The 23,115-nt window shown below is 39.0% G+C and overlaps 1 protein-coding gene across 1 annotated transcript; it reads left to right on the top strand.

The window, feature by feature from the left end:
* The first annotated feature begins 578 nt into the window (after positions 1-578).
* On the top strand, positions 579-22,591 carry LOC137261212 (uncharacterized). The gene is made up of 14 exons (XM_067798921.1): positions 579-711; positions 7,390-7,513; positions 8,041-8,255; positions 9,198-9,399; positions 10,025-10,174; positions 10,519-10,661; positions 11,639-11,867; positions 13,468-13,608; positions 14,370-14,516; positions 15,453-15,562; positions 15,846-16,044; positions 16,787-16,906; positions 18,063-18,233; positions 21,135-22,591. The coding sequence occupies exons 1-14, from the start codon at positions 685-687 to the stop codon at positions 21,407-21,409; spliced, it is 2,253 nt and encodes a 750-aa protein (XP_067655022.1). The 5' UTR covers positions 579-684; the 3' UTR covers positions 21,410-22,591.
* The last annotated feature ends 524 nt before the right edge of the window (positions 22,592-23,115 follow it).

Raw genomic sequence — 23,115 nt, 5'->3', positions numbered from 1 at the left:
GACACTATTTTCAGTATGTGACGTAAAACAGACGTGTCCATACAAGCGAGACAAGACACTGGATCTTTGTTACGGCAATATTCGTGATGCTTATAAATCCTACGTAAACCCGCCGATCGGAATATCTGATCAAAACGTCATAACGCTATTTATCTTGTGCCAAACCACAAACAGAGGGCGAAGTCGAAAAAAAAAAACTGTTGTCGAGAAAGTTAAATCATGTAAAAATAGTGATAAAAAAGTGTTTACCACGAAGGATCTGCAAGGACTTAAGTCTGTAATTGGGATTAACAAAAAAAAAGCAGTAGTGTATTGATGTTCATGATAATCTTCTCTTTGCTAATGAATTGAATTCCTTTTATGCCAGATTTGACTTTCATGATTTTACCAACGACATTGATAACATGTATCATTATGAGGTCGCTTTAGATGCAAAAATGAATATCCCGCGAGATAATAAAGTTATCTTATCTTAGTTCTTAAAAGTGTGCACTAGGCGTAAAGCGTCTGCGCAGCATACCCAGGAGACCAGGTGAAGAGACAGGCAAAACTCTATGCAGTGTAAATATGAAACGTATGCTGTATGGAGCCACATTTTTCAATATTTTTATTGGTTACTGACGAGGAAGCTTGCACATGACATTTGTGTACAAATAAAGAAGGGGAGGACACTCGCTATCGAGTATGTTAGCGAAGGTGTTGTTTATTGCAGTGAGTACATGTGTATTTAAAGATGTAGTATACTGTATTAATGTTATCAAGCGGTGTGTCATCTGTCGAATCAAGAGTTAAAAGTCGATCAAAAGTCTACAGTACAAAGACAAGTAAACCTCATAGAAAGTACGTCATACCAGACTCTGTGTCTGAGGTCATGCTATAATAATGCTGTTCAGAGCCTGGACGATTTTACGTTATTTCTTAAAAAGTGTATGATTGTATTAAATGTTATGGGTAATTAGATCGTGAGTTCATGACACTTGTGGAATAAAATTTCATGTAAGTTATAATTTTGTATGGTGACCCAAACAGTGATGACAGTATCAATTTTTTGTATTCATTGTAAGAATTTAACCAATGTCGATGAATCGTTGTGTTGTTTTCAAAAGGAATGACTGATTAGACCCATATAGATATTTTAAAATCCTGCTGCTTGTCAATAAAATGCCTCATTCAAACTGGTGCCTTAAAGGGGCACTGATGCGGAGCAATTTCCGTGGACTGGTGTAAACGTTTGTTATTGTTTTTCACCCGAGAGTACCCGGATGATATCCTAGAATTCGCGACTGGTTCGTGACCTCTGCTGCGCAGTCCGTATGCGCAACTGAGAGTTTAATTATAGACAGATCAACTAAGGTCAAGTAATTTTACTTCATTACAAAGGTATTATGAAAACAAATGAAACACTTTGAAGGTTAATCATCTGCCAGTGGTTGAAATGGTAAAAACCTATTAGGACGGGAAAATAACGAAGTCAATTTACGTCTCTAAATTTTGTCTCATAACCCTAATTAGTTTATATATATAGTTATATTTGTATGATTTTGAAATTTAATGAAAGAACACACAGTCTGCTTTTACATAGTAAATTTCTAACATCACAGCAACATTTATACATTGTATAGATTGCCAATGTGGATCCTATTTTACACACATACGCGATCTAGTGTGTGTTTTCTGTGAAACAGATTCTGCTGAATGCTACAACAAATAAATTAAAACAAAATGCAAATAATGAATGTAAAACAGACTAATTTTATAGAACAATGACAGGCTACTACCTTGTTCAGGAATGTATCCATCAATATCCACATAAAAGAACGATATTCCATTCATCTGCAGCTGGTAAATAATCCTGCTCTGTGTCGTGTGTCTTACAACAGTCTAATTTGCGAAAAAGTAACACATTGGTGAAAACCTGATAAACCTCTCATTGGTCACCCAAGATAGCACACCTGGCAACTAAATGTATGATGTCCGCCATTCTAAGTAATTTAGTTAACCATTAATGAGCAATCAATCAACGCAATGGTGGTTAATTCTTTAAAGGGAGGATGTTGTTTTTACACTCGCACTTTACGACAGGGTGTAGTCAGTATAGATCTGTACATCTACACACACTGCCTTTTGACAAATCCGCTGTGGAAGATAAAAGTAATTAATCAATCAGTGTGTTATCGGTTAATCCTTTGATCGATGTTTGTTTTTGTAACACAGCTGATTAACCCTCTTACATCACTTACATGCACATATTACATAACGTATAATACATTTGCCACTACAGACCTTAATTTATAATGTTGAGTATTTACTCTAGACAGGAGAAGTGCCAAATGGGAACCTTTGATGAGTAACCAAAGTGGTGTTACTACTAATTATACCTGTTATAAAGTCATGAACTGACCATCCAGAGAATGATGACAATAACACGTGTAGGTTTACACCATCAAACGCGAGTTACGGCAAGGAAGATGTAATCTCTATGTCGCATGCAGCCTGAAAACACTTACGGGCCGAAACTGTTTTGAGGATACCAACAGAACTTCGTTACATAAGGAATACATACAGGCATTTGCTGTGTACTTGGGTAAATAGGTGTAATAGGTTTGGGATTTTTTTACGTAAGATAATTTTCAGATTTCTCTACCAAAGGCAAAGTCATCGTTTTTCGTTTACGAATTCATATAAATTAACTGTGCGTTTTTATTACCATGAATAATAAACCGGGGTAGCTACCACAGTTACTAAAATTTACGTATGATATTTACTATCACCGCTGAACCAACAAAAATACCCATCAAAACTATCTAAATGTAAAGCTTTTCAATCTTTCGGACTGAAACAAATGGCTTGCTGCGTGCATGTAGACATCATATTATCACATAACATGATTAAATATCGAGGTTAAAAACTCAGAAATAGGATCAAATTGGATCAGTCACTATACTATCCAAGCATCCGGAAAAAAAACTACACTGCTGGGATGTTTTGTTACTATCAGACAAGGAATACATGGATATTTTTAAATAACGTCATGTGATGAGCATCCGGCCTCCGCACTTTTTAGGGTGAAGAAATTCTGCTAATGTGGACAGGAGCCCAGTCCCTTTGTCCGTCACGGTCGAGGGAGCGGGTGCTGACCAATTTGCAGCTTGGTTTCGTCATTAGACCGTTGGCGAGAAACATTATTCGCTCCGCATCAGTGCCCCTTTAAAGGAGCAATTTCCGTGGACTGGTGTAAACTTTTGTTATTGTTTTTCTCCCGTGAGTACCCGGATGATATCCCAGCATTCGTGACTGGTTCGTGACCTCTGCTGCGCATTCCGTAAGCGCAATTGATAGTTTAATTATAGACAGATCAACTTAGGTGAAGTCATTTTTACTTCATAACAAATGTATTAGGAAAACAAATGAAACACTTTGAAGGTTAATCATCTGCCAGTGGTAGAAATGGTAAAAAACTATTAGGACGGGAAAATAACGAAGCCAATGTACGTCTCTATATTTTGTCTCATAACCCTAATTAGTTTATTGTCATATTTGTATGATTCTGAAAATTAATAAAAGAACACATGATCTGCTTATACTCATAGTAAATTTCTAACATAACAGCAACATTTATACATTGTATAGATTGCCAAAGTGGATCCTATTTCACACATATACACGATCTAGTGTGTGTTTTCTGTCATATAGATTCTGCTGAATGCTACAACAAATAAATTAAAACAAAATGCAAATAATGAATGTCAAACAGACTAATTTTATAGCAACAATGTCAGGCTACTACCTTGTTCAGGAATGTATCCATCAATATCCACGTAAAAGAAATCGTATTCCATTCATCTGCAGCTGGTAAATAATCCTGCTCTATGTCGCGTGTCTTACAACTGTCTAGTTTGCGAAAAAGTAACACATCGTTTCACGTCTTTCGTTGGTGAAAACCAGATAAATCTCTCATTGGTCTCCCAAGATAGCACACCTGACAAACTAATTGCATGATGTCCACTATTCTAAGTAATTTAGTTAACCAATAATGAGCAATCAATCAACCAACGCAAGGGTGGTTAATTCTTTGAAGGGATGATGTTGTTTTTGCACTCACTCTTTACGACAGGGTGTAGTCATCTACACACACTGCCTTTTGACAAATCCGTCAGAAGATAAAAGTAATTAATCAATCAGTGTGTTATCGGTTAATCCTTTGATCGATGTTTGTTTTTGTAACTCAGCTGATAAACCCTCTTGCATCACTTACATGCACATATTACATAACATACAATACATTTGCCATTACAGACCTTAGTTTATAATGTTGAGTATTTACTCCAGACAGGAGAAGTGCCAAATGGGAACCTTTGTTGAGTAACCGAAGTGGTGTTACTACTAATTATACCTGTTATAAATTCATTAATTGACCATCCAGAGAAATAATGACAAATAACACGTGCAGGTGTACACCATCAAACGCGAGTTACAGCAAGGAAGATGTAATCTCTGTGTCGCATGCAGCCTGACAACACTTATGGGCCGAAACTGTTTTGAGGATACCAACGGAATTTCGTTACATAAGGAATACACACAGGCATTTGCTGTGTACTTGGGTAAATAGGTGAAATAAGGGTTTTTTTACGTAAGAAAATTTTCAGATTTCTCTACCAAAGGCAAAGTCATCGTTTTTTGTTTACGAATTCAAATAAATCAACTGTGTGTTTTTATTATCATAAATAATAAACCATTGTAGCTACCATAGCTACCAAAATTTCCGTATGATATTTGCTATCACAGCTGAACCAACACTCAAAACTACCTATATATATAAAGCTTTACAACCTTCCGTACTGAAACAAATGGCTTGCTACGTGCCTGTAGACATCATATTTTCATGTAACATGATTAAATATCGAGGTTAAAAACACAGAAATAGGATCAAATTGGATCAGTAACTATTCCATCCAAGCATCCGAAAAGAACTACACTGCTGGGATATTTGGATACGATCAGACAAGGAATACCATGGATATTTTTAAACAAATGGCATATGATGGGCATCCGACCTCCTGACTGTTTAGGTGAAGAAATTCTGCTAATATGGACAGGAGCCCAGTTCCTTTGTCCGTCACGGTCGAAGGAGCGGGCGCTGACCAATTTGCGGTTTGGTTTCGTAATTCGACCGTTGGCGAGAAACATTATTCGCTCCGCATCAGTGCCCCTTTAATGCCAGTAAGTGATATAGGTGTCCATTGTGAGACAAGAAACTGAAAATGCAGTTGCAATTTTGCTCAAGTCAGTGATGAGGAGCTACAGTGTTGTACAACTACAAGTCAGTGATGAGAAGCTACAATGTTGTACAACAATTTTTTAAGTCAGTGATGAGGAGCTACAATGTTGTACACAACTACATGTCATTGATGATGCAGCTACCATGTTGTGCACAACTACAAGTCAGTGTTAAGGAGCTTCAGTGTTGTACAACTATAAGTCAGTGATGATGCAGCTGCAATGTCATACATCTACAAATAACTGCTGATGCAGCTACAAGTCAGTGATGATGCGACTTCAGTGTTATACATGCCAATATGACTGATGATGCAGCTACAGTGTTGTATAAGCACCAGTCAGTGATGATACACCTACAATGTTGTACAAAGTAAATAGGAAAACCACACCAACTCTGCAGAATTTTGTTATAATTTTGTTAACAAAATATAAAAGTTGTCTAACAAACCATCAATATTTTCATTTGATACTGCAAGATTTGTGACAAAGGTGTAGTAACAGCTCAGGTAACAGTCACGTAATCAAGAGGCACATGCGATGTTGATTTCATCAGTAGGGATGGTATCAAAGGTCATCACACTGTGCTTTTCACTCGGACATGGAGTCACTGTTTTCGTATGATAACAGGACTGATAGTGGCCTGTTCTAAACTGCTTTGAAGCGAGTACGGAAGCTCCACAGCTTTTTCAATTTTCTTAACTGATTTTTTCCATATGTCTTGTGAAAGCTTAGCCATGGATTCATGGACTAGATTTTGAACATTTGTTATTTGAAACATTGTGTTATTCCAGGCATCTGCTGCTAGCTACATCATGACCTTGTAATTTCAGATACTGGTCAGTGTTATAATGATTTCATAAAGTTTGGGTTTTGTTATGTGTAAATGGTACATTATGGTTTTCTAAGCAATTTATCATGTCTGACTTCCTTGAATTTTAAGTTGGGGCTTTCGTCTCAGGATTCTGGACACTATGATATGGAGCAATGCCGATACAAGTTGTTTTTGTACTGATTCCATAAAACCTGTCCATTCATTTCGGTGTGGTAAACTTGGTTGTCTTTGGCTTTAGCCTTAAACACAAGAGAACACCCAAGTAAGAATCCTACAGACTTACAACCTGCATGAAGCGCTATGAGTCGCTTTCTATTGCTTATTGGCAGTCTTCTGGAACATGCCTCTTCAGTGCTAGGAGCCATTGCATTTCTGCATTGTGGCTTGCATTCACCCAAGTCACATCAAGGTAAATAGGCTCAAAAGTTTTCACATAGAACACGACTCACTTCCCCACTAACTTTGGTGTACCGAAATCCTAACTTATGAAGTAATTTCCAAAGTTGGCACTTAGATATTGAGAGATAGTGTTGAGTTTCCATTTCTTTTTGGAGTGTGTGTAATGATAAGTGTCTGTTCTTGCTGTATACACTCCAAATTTTGTTCTGGACAAGTTTTTTTGACACAATTCAATTTATGTGGATTTTTATGCGCCCTCTCCTGTGCACTGTTGTTTGAAGATGGAGTTTGTCATTGTCTTAGTGATATTTTCAACTGCTGCTCTGGAACCCCAACAGCACAGTACGTTTAAGAAATTTATCAAGTGCATAAAATTTTCCAACCCATTGAGTTTCAGACTAGAAGTTGTCATAGACCTTGTACATTAAAGCTTTGACATCAGCAGTAAACTTCATTGTGTGAGATGAATCAATCAATCAGTAGAATGAATGACAAATGAGCCTGTGCCTCTTGCTTACCTGGCAGTTACCTAAGCTGTTGCTACACCCTTATCAGAAATGTTGCAGTATCAGATAAAAATAATGATGGTTTGTTAAATAACTTAACAAAATTCTGCAGATTTGGTGTGTTTTTCCTATTTACTTTGGCATTAGTTTGAGTGAAATACAATTATTTGTTTTTGAGTTAGAGTGCAATTCACTGGAGAAATTTTGACTCAAATGGGCTGTACAAGTCAGTGATGATGCAACTACAAGATCGTACAAGTACAAGTCAGTGATGATGCAACTACAAGGTTGTACAAGTACAAGTCAGTAATGATGCAGCTACAATGTTGAACCTGTACAACTACAAGATGATGCATGTCACTGTTGGTGTTACAGGTTCTGGGTGTGGTGTGGGGGATTGAGGTCTCTGTAGCACTGACCTCAACCCTGGACACAGCTTACCAATCAACCAACACTTCACATGTCAAGAGACTACACCTCATCTTTATGAACCATCTTGGTATGTACAAGTAGAAGTAACCATGGAAACAGAAGATTCACTAACAGAATCTAACTTCCAGTTTCGCAAAGCTAAGAAATATATCTGTCCAACTGGCAGGAATGTCTGGTAAACAAAAGTAGTAAATATCGGAGACCTGTATCACTTCTGGTTCTCCTCAAACTTACAAGTAGTGTTTGAAATAGTCACTGGCCTGGTAGCCCCAGTCTAGTAAAAATCCATGTGGGTTAGTACATCTCCACCATCACTGGCCCAACTGGCACGTGAATTTCGACAGGGTCATTTTTTATGCATGCCACTCTCTCAAGTTATGATATACTATTAAATCATGCAAGATTTTTAACAGATAAATTATGGTAGTTTAACGTTTTGTATTCTTTTGCTTGGATTCAGTCTACATTCAAATTTTGGTCTAGTGGTCTTATTTTGTTGGCTAGTAACTTTCAGGTTTAGTTACGAGTCAGTTACATAACAGGAATACTGCTCAACATGGCACTGAGCCCAACTCACTATTTTTTTTACTTCAGATGTTGGTTACAATGGTATTTTTCCCACACTTGGTTTTGTCAACAATGTCATCAACCGGTACTTCACGGTGTATTTTCCCCGAGCAGTCAACATATCGCAGCAGTTACGTTCAGAAGGATACATGGAGAGACTTGTGTACACCACCCACCCCTGGCTAGTCAGTCTGTACCTGGACTGTCCCCCAAACTTAAACTTATCTGGAATTGTACTGCAGGTATGTATTCCCCACACACCATTATAAGTGATTTGAATCTGGAATCTGGAAATTAATGTTAAATGTATCAAGTTACGTTAAATCTAACAGTTTGTGTTAAATACATCAATTTATGTTAATTATATCAATTTGTGTTAATGTATCAATTTACATTAAGTATATCAATTTCTGCTACACATATCAGTTTGGGTTAAATATATCAATTTGGGTTACATATATAACTAACAACAATATTTATGGCTATTTTTAGGGAACAGTTTTTCATCGATCAGAGGATCAGAGAAGTGAATGGGATTAAGCGCTCAGTTCAGTTTTACTGTGTTGAATGCAGTTTCAAAATACAATGTTAAAACACCTCTGTATAGTAATGAAAAAGAAGAAAATTCCAATTTGGAGCAAAATTATTTATTTTATTGCAATTTACCAGCCTGTTGTATGTAATTTTGAATCCTAGATAATCACTAATCTGTCATCTGTTTCGTGTTATTCCTAAAAACAGAATATGGTTATATTCGTAAACTTACTCACTCGCTATATTCATAACACAGCTCCAGTCCAGAGAGGCTGCTCTTGATCTGAAATGACCCTGTAATGTTGTGTGTAAAAGATAAAAGAAGATTTATCCATAAAAGATGTTAGTTCTGTTAATTCAAATGTGGATGGGGATATCTGTATGTGTTCATGCTATCCTGTTTGTCGAGGCGGAGTCTGTTTCACTTGTAGTGTCACCATTAACATGGGCAGGGAATAGTCAGTGGACTATGTGTTCTTCAATACGCATGTGTTGTTCCTATGATAACAGGATACATGCCCAGAATATGCTCACATAAAGATAACATTTTATCTTTGTTGCAGCCATTGAGTTATGTTCAAGCTTTGATCCCGGATTGACAGGTGTAAACTCAAAGTCACAGCTGGTCATAGTTTCTGCCTTCTTTTCAGTGCCCTGGTAAAGAGGCTGTGTCAGATTTTGTAGCAGCAGCGCGGAGGGGAGACATCAGCTGGCATGCTGGACCAATGAACATGCAGTTTGAGATGCTGGACCCTGCCTTGGTGGAGTTTGGGCTTCAGCTTGGGCAGGACCTGGATAAACGTCTCGGCATCATCAGGAAGTACCGCACACTCAGTCAGAGGGATGTGCCAGGTGGGTGGTTGTCTCCTTATATGATAATCATAGTTGCCTCATATCAAACCTTTTCCAAACTTCCCCATGCCACTTATCTGGCATTACCCCACTTTATCTGGCAACACCCTGATTCGTCCAACAACATCCTACTCCATCCATCCCATAACACCCAACTTCATCTCACGGACACCCCACCGTACTTCATCCACCAACACTCCACCCCATCCATCCCATAACACCCCATTTCATCTCAAAGACACCTTCTCCACTTCATCTGGCAGTACGGCACTTCATCTAGCAACACCTTACTTCATCCAACAACTCCTCACACCATATATCTCATAACACTCCACTTCATCTAGCAACACCTTACTTCATCCAACAACTCCTCACTCCATATATCTCATAACACTCCACTTCATCTAGCAACACCTTACTTCATCCAACAACTCCTCACTCCATATATCTCATAACACTCCACTTCATCCATCATATACAACTCCATTTCATCTGGCAACACCCAACTTCATCTGGCAACACCCGACACCAAACCAGTGTGTGCAGACCCCATGCTGTATTTTGCAGACCTCACTAAGCGTCTTCAGGTCTTACCCAATGTGCAGACCTAGTTCTGTGTTTGCAGGTATGACCCAAGCTTTGCTGCCTCTCTTCGTGAAGTATGGAGTAGCTGGGGTATCTGTGGGGGTCAATCCGATGACTGCTCCCCCTGAAGTCCCCAAGATCTTCCGGTGGGAGTTCCAGGGTGCAAGTGTTATTGGCATGTGGAACCCTTGTGAGTCTCCTATCTGTCAACACCAGTATCAATGTTAATTCATCATCTTAAGCACTCAATTTTCATCATGTTTCTCATATGTGTTAAACATTTTTATTAATGATAGAATCGTATTTGTGGTGAATATTATCTTAAACAATAACACATAGAAACTGAAGCACACTTTTCTTAAACCTTATAAATGTTTGTTAAAAGTGTACTGGGCATTGTTTTTGTATAGTAACTCCAGCCTCAAAGTAGTTATTAATTCATTAACATAAATGTTTCAACCTTTCTACTCATTTCTTTCATTTTTTTTCATGATACACCAAGCGTCTGTTAATCTGATCATCTCACTGTTTCAGTTGGCTACCCACAGAACCCAGGTCCAAATCCTGCCAACCCTGGTGGGCTATCAGCTGATAACTGTGTCATATTTCCCGGGCTGGCTGAAGCCATGTGCTTCGCTTTCCGCACAGACAATTCAGGACCACCAGAATCTGTGGAGGTGAATCTTAAAAGCTGCTTTTTCTTTTTTGCATTTTTAATGGATCCAAAAACATTAATTTCACACTCATCTTGCATCACACTCATGGTCCCGGGGTAGAATTGGCCTTCAGCAACCCATGCTTGCCATAGAAGGTGACTCAGCTTGTCGTAAGAGGCGAGTAACGGGATCGGGTGGTCAGGCTCGCTGACTTGGTTGACACATGTCATCGGTTCCCAATTGCGCAGATTGATGCTCATGTTGTTGATCACTGGATTGTCTGGTCCAGACTCGATTATTTACAGACCGCCGCCATATAGCTGTAATATTGCTGAGCTCGGCGTAAAACTAAACTAAACTCACTCACTCACTCACTCACACTCATGTTAGTGTTTGTTTCTAGTTGTTGTTTTTTTTAAATGAAAATCATATACATGCAAATTACATGCCATACACCAATCATCTTTCAAAAGCAATTTAATTCAAATAGCTATGGTTATAAGGAAGTGCAGATGGTGATGCACTCTCAAAACATTCAATGATATCATATCAACATTGACTGACTCCTATAAATCTCTTAAATATTTTTAATTGTAAATAAAAAAATGAAGATCAACTACCTTTTTTTAAGAGTATATTATCATTTTGGTGGAATAGGAACAGTTTTTTTTAACTGACTTAAAAAACCAGTATGACTGAAGAGACACTTCTAAGTGATTTCTTGAATTTCTTAAATAAACATCAAAATCAAGAATGGGGGCCCAGGCACATGCAAGGGGCTACTGCATTGTGCATGTGCATATCATGCATTGTGCATGTGCATATCATGTGTTGTATTTAGGGGTGGTAATAGAGGGAAATGGTTTTGTATTCATAAGAAGTCTGTCCTTGAAACTTTTGTTAACGTTTACACTTCCTATCCAAACTGAAAGTTCATTATCCCCTACTTGTTTGAAGAGTTGTGCTGTTTCTGTTGCATTTTGATACTGCTTTTCCAGGAAGTGTTATCCAACTTTGAGATTTCACGAACAATCTTTCCAAATGCTGAAGTTCAGGGCTCAACATTTGAGGCATTTGTAGAAGCTGCGCAGAGTATCAAGGCCAAACTTCCTGTGGTTACCAAGGAGATTGGTGACACCTGGATACAAGGAGCAGGGTCTGACCCACGGAAAGTCGCAGAAATGAGAGCTTTTTTGCGTGCTCGTACAAGATGTCTGGAAGCAAAAGGTAAAGTTACAATGTATGTCTGTCTTGCAATCTTAGAACAATGGACATGAAGCTTTAGATGGATTTTGTAACTAATGATAGAGGTTATCCAGCCATTTTGCATTGTGAAAACATGATGGCTGCCTTTTCTCAGAATATTCTGTCGTGCTCTTATTTACTTCGCTGAAATTGCTGAGAAAGTTGAGCTTTGTTTCGCCTTATGATGAGAACTTTTTTGTTCAAATGTAACAAAAGTGCTAGAAATACAACATTTTATGTTTTACATGTTGATCAAATATGCTCGTGAACTACAACAGTGTAGCACACTGAGATACAATAGAAACACTGCTATCACTGATCTCCCTAGACTAACACTTAGTCCCTGAATACATATAACTTTGATAGAAACAAATAGACCCGTTGAAATTGAAGAGGTGAGCTTGGAAGTTCAGGACTTGAGGAAATCTAGATATTTAGGGTGTTAGCATTTCAGAAAGATCTAGGCTTCAATGAAAATAATGTGGTTCAGACTGTGATACAGACTATGGTGCCCCCTTGGCATGTGTATTATGGCTATCTGTAATGTGTGAATGTTGTTTAGAGTAGCAGTGTGTAGTCATAGAAAATATATCCCTATGACATGCAAACAATCAGTCCACACCATCACGAATCCATGTAATCCAGTTACAAACAGCATAAGCATCGTTCTGCACAATAGGGATATAGTGACCTGTCAGCCATGTCAGCGAGCCTGACCACTTGATCCAGTTTGTCTCGTCTTACGACAGGCATGAGTTGCTGAAGATCAGTTCTCACGCAGATCTTCATTGGTCTAGTTTACAGGTAAATAAGCTGCACAATGACCCAAGGAGTAAAACTATATCAGTGTGCCTGTCCTGTATTGCAGTGTGTTCTATAAGTGTGCCTGTCCTGTGTTGCAGTGTGTCCTATAAGTGTGCCTATCCTGTGTTGCTGTGTGTTCTATCAATTTGCTGGTCGTATGTTGCAGTATGTTCTATAAGTGTGCCTATCCTATGTTGCTGTGTGTTCTATCAGTGTGCCTGTCCTGTGTTGCAGTGTGTTCTATCAGTGTGCCTGTCCTGTGTTGCAGTGTGTTCTATTGATTTGCTGGTCCTAAGTTGCAATGTGCTCTATCAATGTGACTGTCCTATGCTGCAGTGTGTTCTATCAAAGTGACTGTCCTGTGTTGCAGTTTGTTCTATCAGTGTGCCTGTCCTGTGTTGCAGTGTGTTCTATCGATTTGCTGGTCCTATGTTGGAGTGTGTTCTATCAATGTGACTGTCCTGTGCTGCAGTATGTTCTATTAACATAACTGTCCTATGTTCCAGTGCATTCTATCAACATGACTGTCCTATGTTGCAGTGCATTCTATCAACGTGACTGTCCTATGTTCCAGTGCATTCTATCAACGTGACTATCCTATGTTGCAGTGCATTCTATCAACGTGACTGTCCTATGTTGCAGTGCATTCTATCAACGTGACTATCCTATGTTGCAGTGCATTCTATCAACGTGACTGTCCTATGTTGCAGTGCATTCTATCAACGTGACTGTCCTATGTTGCAGTGCATTCTATCAACATGACTGTCCTATGTTGCAGTGTGTTCGCTGTCTGACCCTGCCTTCTACAACTCCAGCCGATTTCTCCTCAAGCTGGGGGAACATACATGTGGACTTAGCAGCGTCTTTGACCAGTACAACTGGACAAATGCCCGATTTATTTATGCCATGAAACACAAAGGTAGTTATGCCACCAGTAGCCAGTTACTTTGATAATCCGGAAATGCTTTAGTCAGCCATTTGATTTTTGAAAGGGAAATGTATCCATAGTTTGTACTTGAGTGCAATCTTTCTTTGTGAGAGAAAGTGGCCATTTCATGCTCCAAGTAATAATGCTAGATTCTAGTTTGTTTAAATGGATTATATTTCCGACCAAATTTCAAACCTTCACACCTATGTCTACTGACAAATAACTGTTTTTATTACTGGTACCTTAAAAGAGCAAGGGGATAGCTTAGTGATTAAAGTGTTCCCTCGTCACACTGAAGATCCGGGTTGGATTCCCCACTAAGTTACAATATGTGAAGTTTATTTCTGGTGTTCCATGCCATTATATTGCTGGAATATTGCTAAGAGCAGCATAAAACTAAACTTACTCACTGATACTCACTGTGTCACGATACAAATATTCACCTCATGTGACTGAATGTGGCCCCAGATTTGAACAGCTATCCAGCTGTCATTAATTATATATTTCTGACATCTCCCCGAATCTTCAACATCTATGCAGCTCTATCAAAGATCCTAGCCATTGTGCCTCTCAAGTATACTCACAGAATTCTGGTCTGATAAAAACTATATTCACTGATGTCCAGTGTGATATATGCAAACAATACTGTTTTCAAGGCTAAAATTTGACTACGACGTAATGGTTAATGATCAGAAATTAAGCAATAAGTCTTTACCACACACTTGACATCATGATATCTCCTTCACCTTCAGACCAGCATCTTCTGGATGGTGTATCGTCATGGGTGGAACAGCGACAGTTCGCATACACAGCGCTAGACACACTTGACGTGCACCCCCTCATGGCCGAAGTGAAGATGGAGTGGGATATGCTGAAGGCTAGCAAGCCTGATCTGGAAGGTATAGTGAGAGTAGGGGAGGTACTCAGGCCTGATCTGGTAGGTATAGTGAGAGTAGGGGAGGTACTCAGGCCTGATCTGGTAGGTACAGTGAAAGTAGGGGAGGTAATCAGGCCTGATCTGGAAGGTATAGTGAGAGTACGGGAGGTAATCAGGCCTGATCTGGTAGGTATAGTGAGAGTAGGGGAGGCAATCAGGCCTGATCTGGTAGGTATAGTGAGAGTAGGGGTGGTAATCAGGCCTGACCTGGAAGGTATAGTGAGAGTAGGGGAGGTAATCAGGCCTGACCTGGAAGGTATAGTGAGAGTAGGGGAGGTAATCAGGCCTGATCTGGATTGTATAGTGAGAGTAGGGGATTTACTCAGGCCTGATCTGGAAGGTATAGTGAGAGTAGGGGAGGGAGGTAGGCCTGATCTGGTAGGTATAGTGAGAGTAGGGGAGGGAGGTAGGCCTGATCTGGTAGGTATAGTGAGAGTAGGGGAGGTAATCAGGCCTGATCTGGCAGGTATAGTGAGAGTAGGGGAGGGAGGTAGGCCTGATCTGGTAGGTATAGTGAGAGTAGGGGAGGTACTCAGGCCTGATCTGGCAGGTATAGTGAGAGTAGGGGAGGGAGGTAGGCCTGATCTGGTAGGTACAGTGAGAGTATGAGAGGGTGTTAGGCCTGATCTGGCAGGTATAGTGAGAGTAGAGGAAGTAATCAGAGCTGATCTGACAGATATACTGAGAGTAAGCAAGGTAATCATTACTGATGTGACAGGTATATTGAGAGTAGGGGAGCTATGCAGGACAGATCTGACAGGAATAGTGAGAGAAGGGAGGTGAATCTGATCTGACAGGTGAAGTGAAAGTAGGGGAGGTAAGCAGGATTGATCTGGTATTGTGACAGTATGGTGAAGAGCTTCAAGTTTGGTTTGAGTATGTGGTTTTGTTTCTTCAGGCTATAACAAGCTGTCTGACCCTGCATCTGTACAAAGTTGTGGGAAGGGGTTCAAGTTCGGTTTCAGGAGCGATGGAGCTCTCAGCACACTCTCAGACCCCTACACCAAGGTGAGTGTATGGACCTTCTGCAACCAGAAAGTATAATCCATCCGTTGCCATGGAAGCATTACAGATTTTCATTGCAAATGCTTTGAGCTGATACTCTGTTCCTGATGACTTGTCATTGTATATAATTTGCTTACAGCATAAAGTTCAGTGGAAATGGCAATCAATATTTGAAAGTTTACTTGAAAAAAAACGAAATCATTCTTGATGCCCTTTCAAATTTGACTGATATTAATTTCAATAAATCAATATACTTTCATCATTTGTCTTGCCATGTTATTCACAGTTGAACTGGGCCAGCAAGACCAGCCCCTTGGGACAGTTTGTGTATCAGACATACAACCAATCAGACTTTGACAATTTCTTCACAACGTATCAGCCAAGTGTGTCATGGCTGGGCATCGGGAAGCCGAACATGACGAACAACTCCGACGCTGAGAGTCGAGTGTGGCCAACACAGCTTGTGGAGGTCTACAGGATTGCAGGTAGCTCAATAGAGTCATGATAAACTGGATACAGTTAATAGTTAGCCTTACTGTTCAGTTCAGCTCAACCTGATGAGGGGGCTAGGATAAGCCCCGAAGCGTTGTGAAAATAAACTCAAGAAGTCGCTATCCATAAAAATTGTCCTGTATTGGATACAAAAAGACTCTCAGTTGTATCAATGTAATGTGAGAAATGTATCATCAGATTTGCCATTAAAACAAGAATTGGTAAAACCTACATTATGTTCCTTACCCATTATAACCTAACCGGGGTAGTGGGGTAGCCACTGGTTGAGGTGTTCTTTTATCATGCTTAAGCCCTGGGTTCAGTTCCCAACTTTGCACATTGTGTGAAGTCCATTACTGCTGTTCCCCTCTGTGATATTGCTAGAATGTTGCTAATGGCCCTAGATGCACACATGCACTCACCCACCCACTCATTCACCCACTCACTCTCTAAAACCGAATGCATTTAGCATCCCTTACCCACTTCTGGACCAATCAGTACTGGATCTTATGAGACCATCATACTAAGCCCAGAAACCCCAGTTTCATGTTAATTCCTTTGGAGAATGCATGGATGACAATTTTCTGCTGATCCCCCACATTCTGGCTGATAATATTTCATACTGATCAAACTGAGTATTACATTATAATGATACATATTTAACCCAATGATATTCAAACTGTACAAATGCTTTGAAGTTGATGAGTGACCAACATATTGTACTTTTTCCTGCAGGAAATGATTGTCGTTTCCATGTCCACCTTCGAATGTCAGATTCAAGGGCCATTGAGTACTATGGAGCTCCACTGGATGTATGGGTGTCCTATGTGACAATGGACAATTTGCAACCTCCAGGTGAGGCCACCTTGGGTAATAGCTAAAGGACAGGTGGTAATAATATTTTATATTATATTGATTCCTGTATCACTGTTGAATTTTCACAGCAGAGGTTCTCTTCTGTGTCCATCATGATGCATTGTAAAAACAGTTGTGTTTTTCAGCAAATTCGTCCGTATTGCGGATCATCCGGACTACTGAATTTCAGCAAGAGTTGATTCCCTTTACTATATCAAACAAGACACGACACTGAATAAAACAAATAAGCATTTAATGTATATATGTATATTTAATGCAAGGATAACAATAAATTATAAACATCATCGAAGCACATTTATGACTTGCAGCATTATCTAGTAACAGAATCGCTTTAAGTCCACGTGACCGCATCTGCCTGTCAAATTACTTCAGCCAATCACAGAAGAGCTCACTTGTCATCCACGCCTTTGTGTTATGCCTGTATCTCACGTAGACTTCTGGGTTGAAATCACGTCCAAAACATCTCGGTCTCCTTGCTTTGCAGATCACAAACGGCTTAATTTTGATAGTTCCAGTTGCATTGACACACAATGCCACAGTTATTCTATCCTTCGACCTTTTAACGCCAGGTGTGGCTTTCGTTGCCAATGTGTAGTTCGGTCCTAATTTGTAGAAACAACAACCCTTAATTGACATTTCTCAAAAGTTAACAAGAGTTTATCATGTCAACTCAATGTCACCCAGTGTTTATTGCTCCCAATGACAGAGCAATAAGTTATGTAAACATCGACGGGAGTCGCAGTTACGGTTTGTGAACATCATTTACAGTGTCCGAACAATGAAGTGATTTACTGTTTGTTTTACTGATTGGTTACACCTTTTTAGCGTCCGGTTCCGGAAACTGAATTTCTGGATTATGGGTGCAAATTATATAGGCATTGATTGGTAACAAGCTGAAATCATCCGGGAGGCGAGACATCCGGATTGTCGGCGTCCAGACTAACGAGGCTTCACTGTATTTTATTAACAATTGTGACATAACACAATGTTTTCGCTCATGTTGTCCAGTGATTAATCCTCAGCAAGCACAAATCCTGGACAGACGTATTTTAAAGAAAAGGGAAGAAGCATTTTTATGTGACATACTTACTTTAAGTGGTTTTGCTAATGAGGCAGGTAATTCCTCCCATACCAGGTTTATCTATTGAAGTGCAGTGGTTTGACAAGCTTCCCACTCGGCTGCCAGAGGCACTGTTCTTCACATTCCAGCCAGTCAAACAAGAGACCTACAGCTGGCATCTGCATAAGCTAGGGCAGATCATAGACCCACTCAATGTCGTGCTGAACGGCAGCCAGAGACAGCATGGTGAGTCATAGTGACACAAAGACAATAAATGAATCTCAGTAACACATGGATGATAAGTTGAGTCACAATGACACCTACAATAAGGTGAATCATATTGACACAGACAACCAGGTGAGTCACAGAGACACACAGACAATATGATGAGTCACAGTGACACAATCAGGTGAGTCACAGTGACACAGACAATCAGATGAGTCACTGTGACACATGGACAATAGGGTTATTATTATCATAATATTATTTTTACAAATATTATTCCATTACATAAGAAGGGTTATATCCACAACCTGGATAATTATAGGGGCATTTCTTTTTTAAGTATTTTAAGAAAATTATATTGAACAATTGTCAAACACAATGGGCAATTCTCATGAATAAGAAATCCGAAACTCAGGCAGGTTTCAGAGAAGGTTATTCTACTAGATCACATTGTCATGTTAAATGCACTTAAGGAAAACTGTTTATGTAAAAAGGAGAAAACAATTGTTGCTTTTATAGATTCTAAAAAGGCTTTTTATTCAGTAGACAGGTTTAATTATTGAACTTGTTATCAAGCAATGTGTGCGATGTAATTCACATTTAACAGACTACTTTAACTGTCCTTCTGGTCTTAAACAAGGTTGTATGCTGAGTCCAATAGTCTTTTCTCTGTTTATAAATGTGCTTTCCATAGAAATCTCTCAAAATGGAAAACATAGAATCCAGTTATGTGCAGATATGATAGAAATTTGTATGCTACTTTTCAGTGATGATACTAAATGTGATCTTGAAAATCAATCACATATTTTAGCACCATGAATGACATATTTGTATTCAGATAAAAGAGGTTTAAATGTTAGCCTTGATAAATCTAATATTGTTGTATTCAGGAGGGGAGGTAGACTTGGTACTGATGCATAGTACTTTAAAGGTAATAACATAAAGATAGTCAATAGCTATAGATATCTTGTTTTCCTATTCACATGTACTGCAAGCCTAGGCAGATCACTGTCAGATCTCTCCTTAAGTGGCAAAAACTCACTGATGGAATTAAATGGCAACCTAAGAAAAATCGGTTCATTGTCACTGGATATCTTTTTCGAAATATTTTATAGTCAAATGCAATCTATCCTATTATATACTTCAGAAATATCGGGATATGGATAATAGACATTATTGAGAAAATACGTCTTTTGGCTTGTACATTATACTGAAATGGTGGATCTGAGACACCTAACGCTATTGTGTATGGTGAATGTGTCTGTTTCCCTATTTTTGTAAATGCAGCTGTTCGTTGTCTCAACTGCTGGATTAAAATAATAACAATGTATGAAGATTGTATTCCAAAGAAAGCTTATGAAATGTTACGTAATCTTGATAACTTTGGCTATGATACATGGGCATATGTGTTATTTTCTAATGGTTTTGGATTTGGTTGGTTGTCACAAACTATTGGAAATAATGAAGGTTTTATTGGGATCTTTACAACACGTTTAGTGGATGTTTTTAAAGAAAGATGGCGATCTGATCTTGACAATAGCGCACATTATGTTTCGTACATAGAATTCAAAAGCTTATTAAACCCTGAAAAATACCTTTTTGAAATTGCAGATTATAAATTAAGTAAATATGTAGTTACAGTTAGCGCTGGATTACTAGGGTTAAAATTTAATGAAGGACAATGGTGTAAAACTCACACAAATCTAAGAACAAGTCCTTTCTGTTATGGAGGTCTTGAAGACAAATATCATTTTATTTTCATTTGTCCTAAATATGATGAATTACGTCATAAATGTTCACCAAGTGACCTCAAAACAAATATGTATTATTTTAAGAAACTACTTATGTCAAATGACATTCATAGTTTAAAATGCTCAGACTATATGTATTACAGTCTTATAAACGAAGATGCAGACTATTACAAGGATGACAATATTAAGTACTGTATTATACTTTTGTATCATATCCTCACTTTATCTAGTTGATCCATGTTAAGCTGTATTGTATAGTCTGATTGTTATTTTTATACATGTATGCAGATGGGCGTGTATACATATGTGTAAACAGTATTGCATGTGTGAGACTGTATGTATACGGGCCTGATTATCTTTGTACAGAAATAAAGCTTTGATTGATAGGGTGAGTTTCAGTAACAGATAGACAATATGGTGAGTCACAGTGACACAGGACCCATGAATGCCCCTCAGTAGAATAGGCCTTCAGCAACCCATGCAACCCATTGTCTGGTCCAGACTCTATTTACAGACCGCCGCCATATATCTGCAATATTGCTAAGTGCGGCGTAAAACGAGATTCACACACTCATTCACAGTGACACAGACTGTCATCTGAATCACACTGACACAGACAATATGGTGAGTCAGAGTGACGCTGACAATATAGTGAGTTACAGTAACACATAGACAATATGGTGAGTCCCAGTGACACACAGACAATAGGGTGAGTCACAGTAACACAGAGACAATAGGGTGAGTCACAGTGTCACAGGCAATCAGGTGAGTCACAGTTACACAAACAGTATGGTGAGTCCCAGTGACACATAGACAATAGGGGGTGTCAGTCCCAGAGTGAGAAACTGAATACTTGTATAACTGTATTGCTATCTAATGGTTGATTGTTTTATTCAGATATGATATCTTATTCGGGACTTACAGTTGAGTGTGAAAAATGTGCAGATGCCATTTCACTTCTTGTGTGTTGGGAGAGGCTTTGTTAGTGTAAAGCATACCTCATGATTGTAATGTTGCTGTGCTGTAAGAAACAGTAGGTCAGTAGGTACAAGACGTTCTGAGACAGTATCTTCCATCACCAAATAACCAGGTCATGCACATTGCTAATATTGTGTGGTGCCTCTTATCCAGTGAATTGTATGCAACCATTAATTTTCATTTCCATTTCTAGCTATTGACAGTGGAGTGATTTACCGTAGTTCCGCCAACACGGGTATGGAAATTGTCTCCCCTGATGCCGCCATAGTGACCGTGCTGACCGATGCTGACCCTGTATCAGTAATACCCCTCCCTCTAACACCAATCAAGAACATCAACGGCATGGCATTCCAACTCTTTAACAATATTTGGGATGTCAACTTTATATTCTGGTACCCATATGTCAAGGAGGATATGACAACTGGGACAAAGTTCAGATTTGCCCTCAATTTCCTGGACGGAAACTAACGTTTGAAATGGGTTTTTTTTGTATTTACTATTTCATATTTCAAGCTGTTTGATTGGATAATGTCAGATATTTTGTGAGAATAATATCACTGTATAGAAAAGGTTATTGAAATATTTTCTTACATTTTTATGAATGCTTATGACTTTGATTATCATCAGTCTGAGTAAACTTAGCCCCAGTGTTATTCGTTACACTCCTACACTGGTTCTAACAGGAGGAGGTTGTGTCATGTGACCTTTGAGCAACTTATGACTGTCCAATCAAATGCGAATTTAAGCAATCATGACAAGTCTAAGTTTACTCAGACTGGAGTATCCTGAAACTGATGTCATTATGTACAGAAGCTGATTGAAGTACTTAAACACAAGATGTGTACTTTGTCAGAATGTTTTCCTGATCTGGTATGATTTCTGGAAGCGTATGACAGCTGACGTATTATTCAAGCCGTGGGCTCCTTTCAGCAGACACCTGCACATCTAATTTGGCATTGGAACATTGCTTAACCACCGTGAAATTCAGTGATGGACATCTACATGTCTGAATCATCAACACTTGTGCACTTCCCATCGGGGGATTCCAGATAGTTCCCATGCTGGCATGCATCACATGTATCTTGTGATGGTTACCATACTCACTTACACATGAATGCATGTGCAATTTGGTTTTGCAATCCATGGACAGTTTTTCCATTATTTTTATATGACATTTATGTATCATTCATGATTTCCACGGAAACGAATAACTATAAATAAGAGATGATTTGTCCTTTCAAATATGTGGGGGCTTGGGGAATATGTCAGCCTGTGATGACTATTGTGTTGAAGTAGTTGTTGGCACCCATTGTTTTTCATTTAGCCAAAGTACAGGGGTGAAGATTCACAGTAAATTATCATATAGGTGTTGAATGTGTCTCATTGTTGTATGTGAATATCTGACATGTAACACCTTGAACAACTTGAACATTCTGTCAATCAAATACAGTTATGATGTGGTTACACAGCAACCAGAGACATCTTCATCCATAACGTTATATAAAATTTAACATAGCTGATGCCATGATTGGAGAGAGGGCGAAAAACGAATGGAGGTATTCAAGGGGAAGGAGCAGAGAGGTTCATGTTTTATAGAATTTGTTTTTCATAACACCAAAAGAACAATAAACTCAGGGATACTGAATAGTCTATGCTTGTATTTGGTTCTATATGTTTGGTCCACAAGTCGGAATGAAGACGTGTGGGACTTGTACACAGTCAGATGTCAGCTTTTATCAAAGATTTGGTATTGCTGCTTTTCATCCCATCAACTGATTCATTTGGAAACTAATCAGCTCGTATGGGAAAGATGGCCTTAGAGTCTCCCTTGCCAGCAATCGATAATCCCAGGTTTGATGCTTAATCCTGGTTGTGTTTCCATGTGGATTAATGTCTGAGACCTTATCTTCCGAAGATCTCCACCCAGATCTAGCTACCATATGACATTACTCAAATGCTGTTCAAAATGATGTTAAACCTATCTCACGTGTTTGAAATGTTACTGAAGAATCAGAAAGGGCCTCTGCACAGCGCACACCCTCATGGGCATGGAATTGATCTGCAGAACTACTGTTTGGGAACCTTTGCTGATCTGCGATGTAGTTATGATCAAAGATCCACGGCATGCTCCATAGTCTGTTGTGACATACAGACACCTTGATAACAACGAGATC

The sequence above is a fragment of the Haliotis asinina genome, chromosome 14, assembly GCF_037392515.1.
Source record: "Haliotis asinina isolate JCU_RB_2024 chromosome 14, JCU_Hal_asi_v2, whole genome shotgun sequence".
Taxonomy (NCBI): domain Eukaryota; kingdom Metazoa; phylum Mollusca; class Gastropoda; order Lepetellida; family Haliotidae; genus Haliotis; species Haliotis asinina.
Note: the sequence above shows the minus strand (reverse complement) of the source record. Positions and strands in the feature narration are given on the sequence as shown.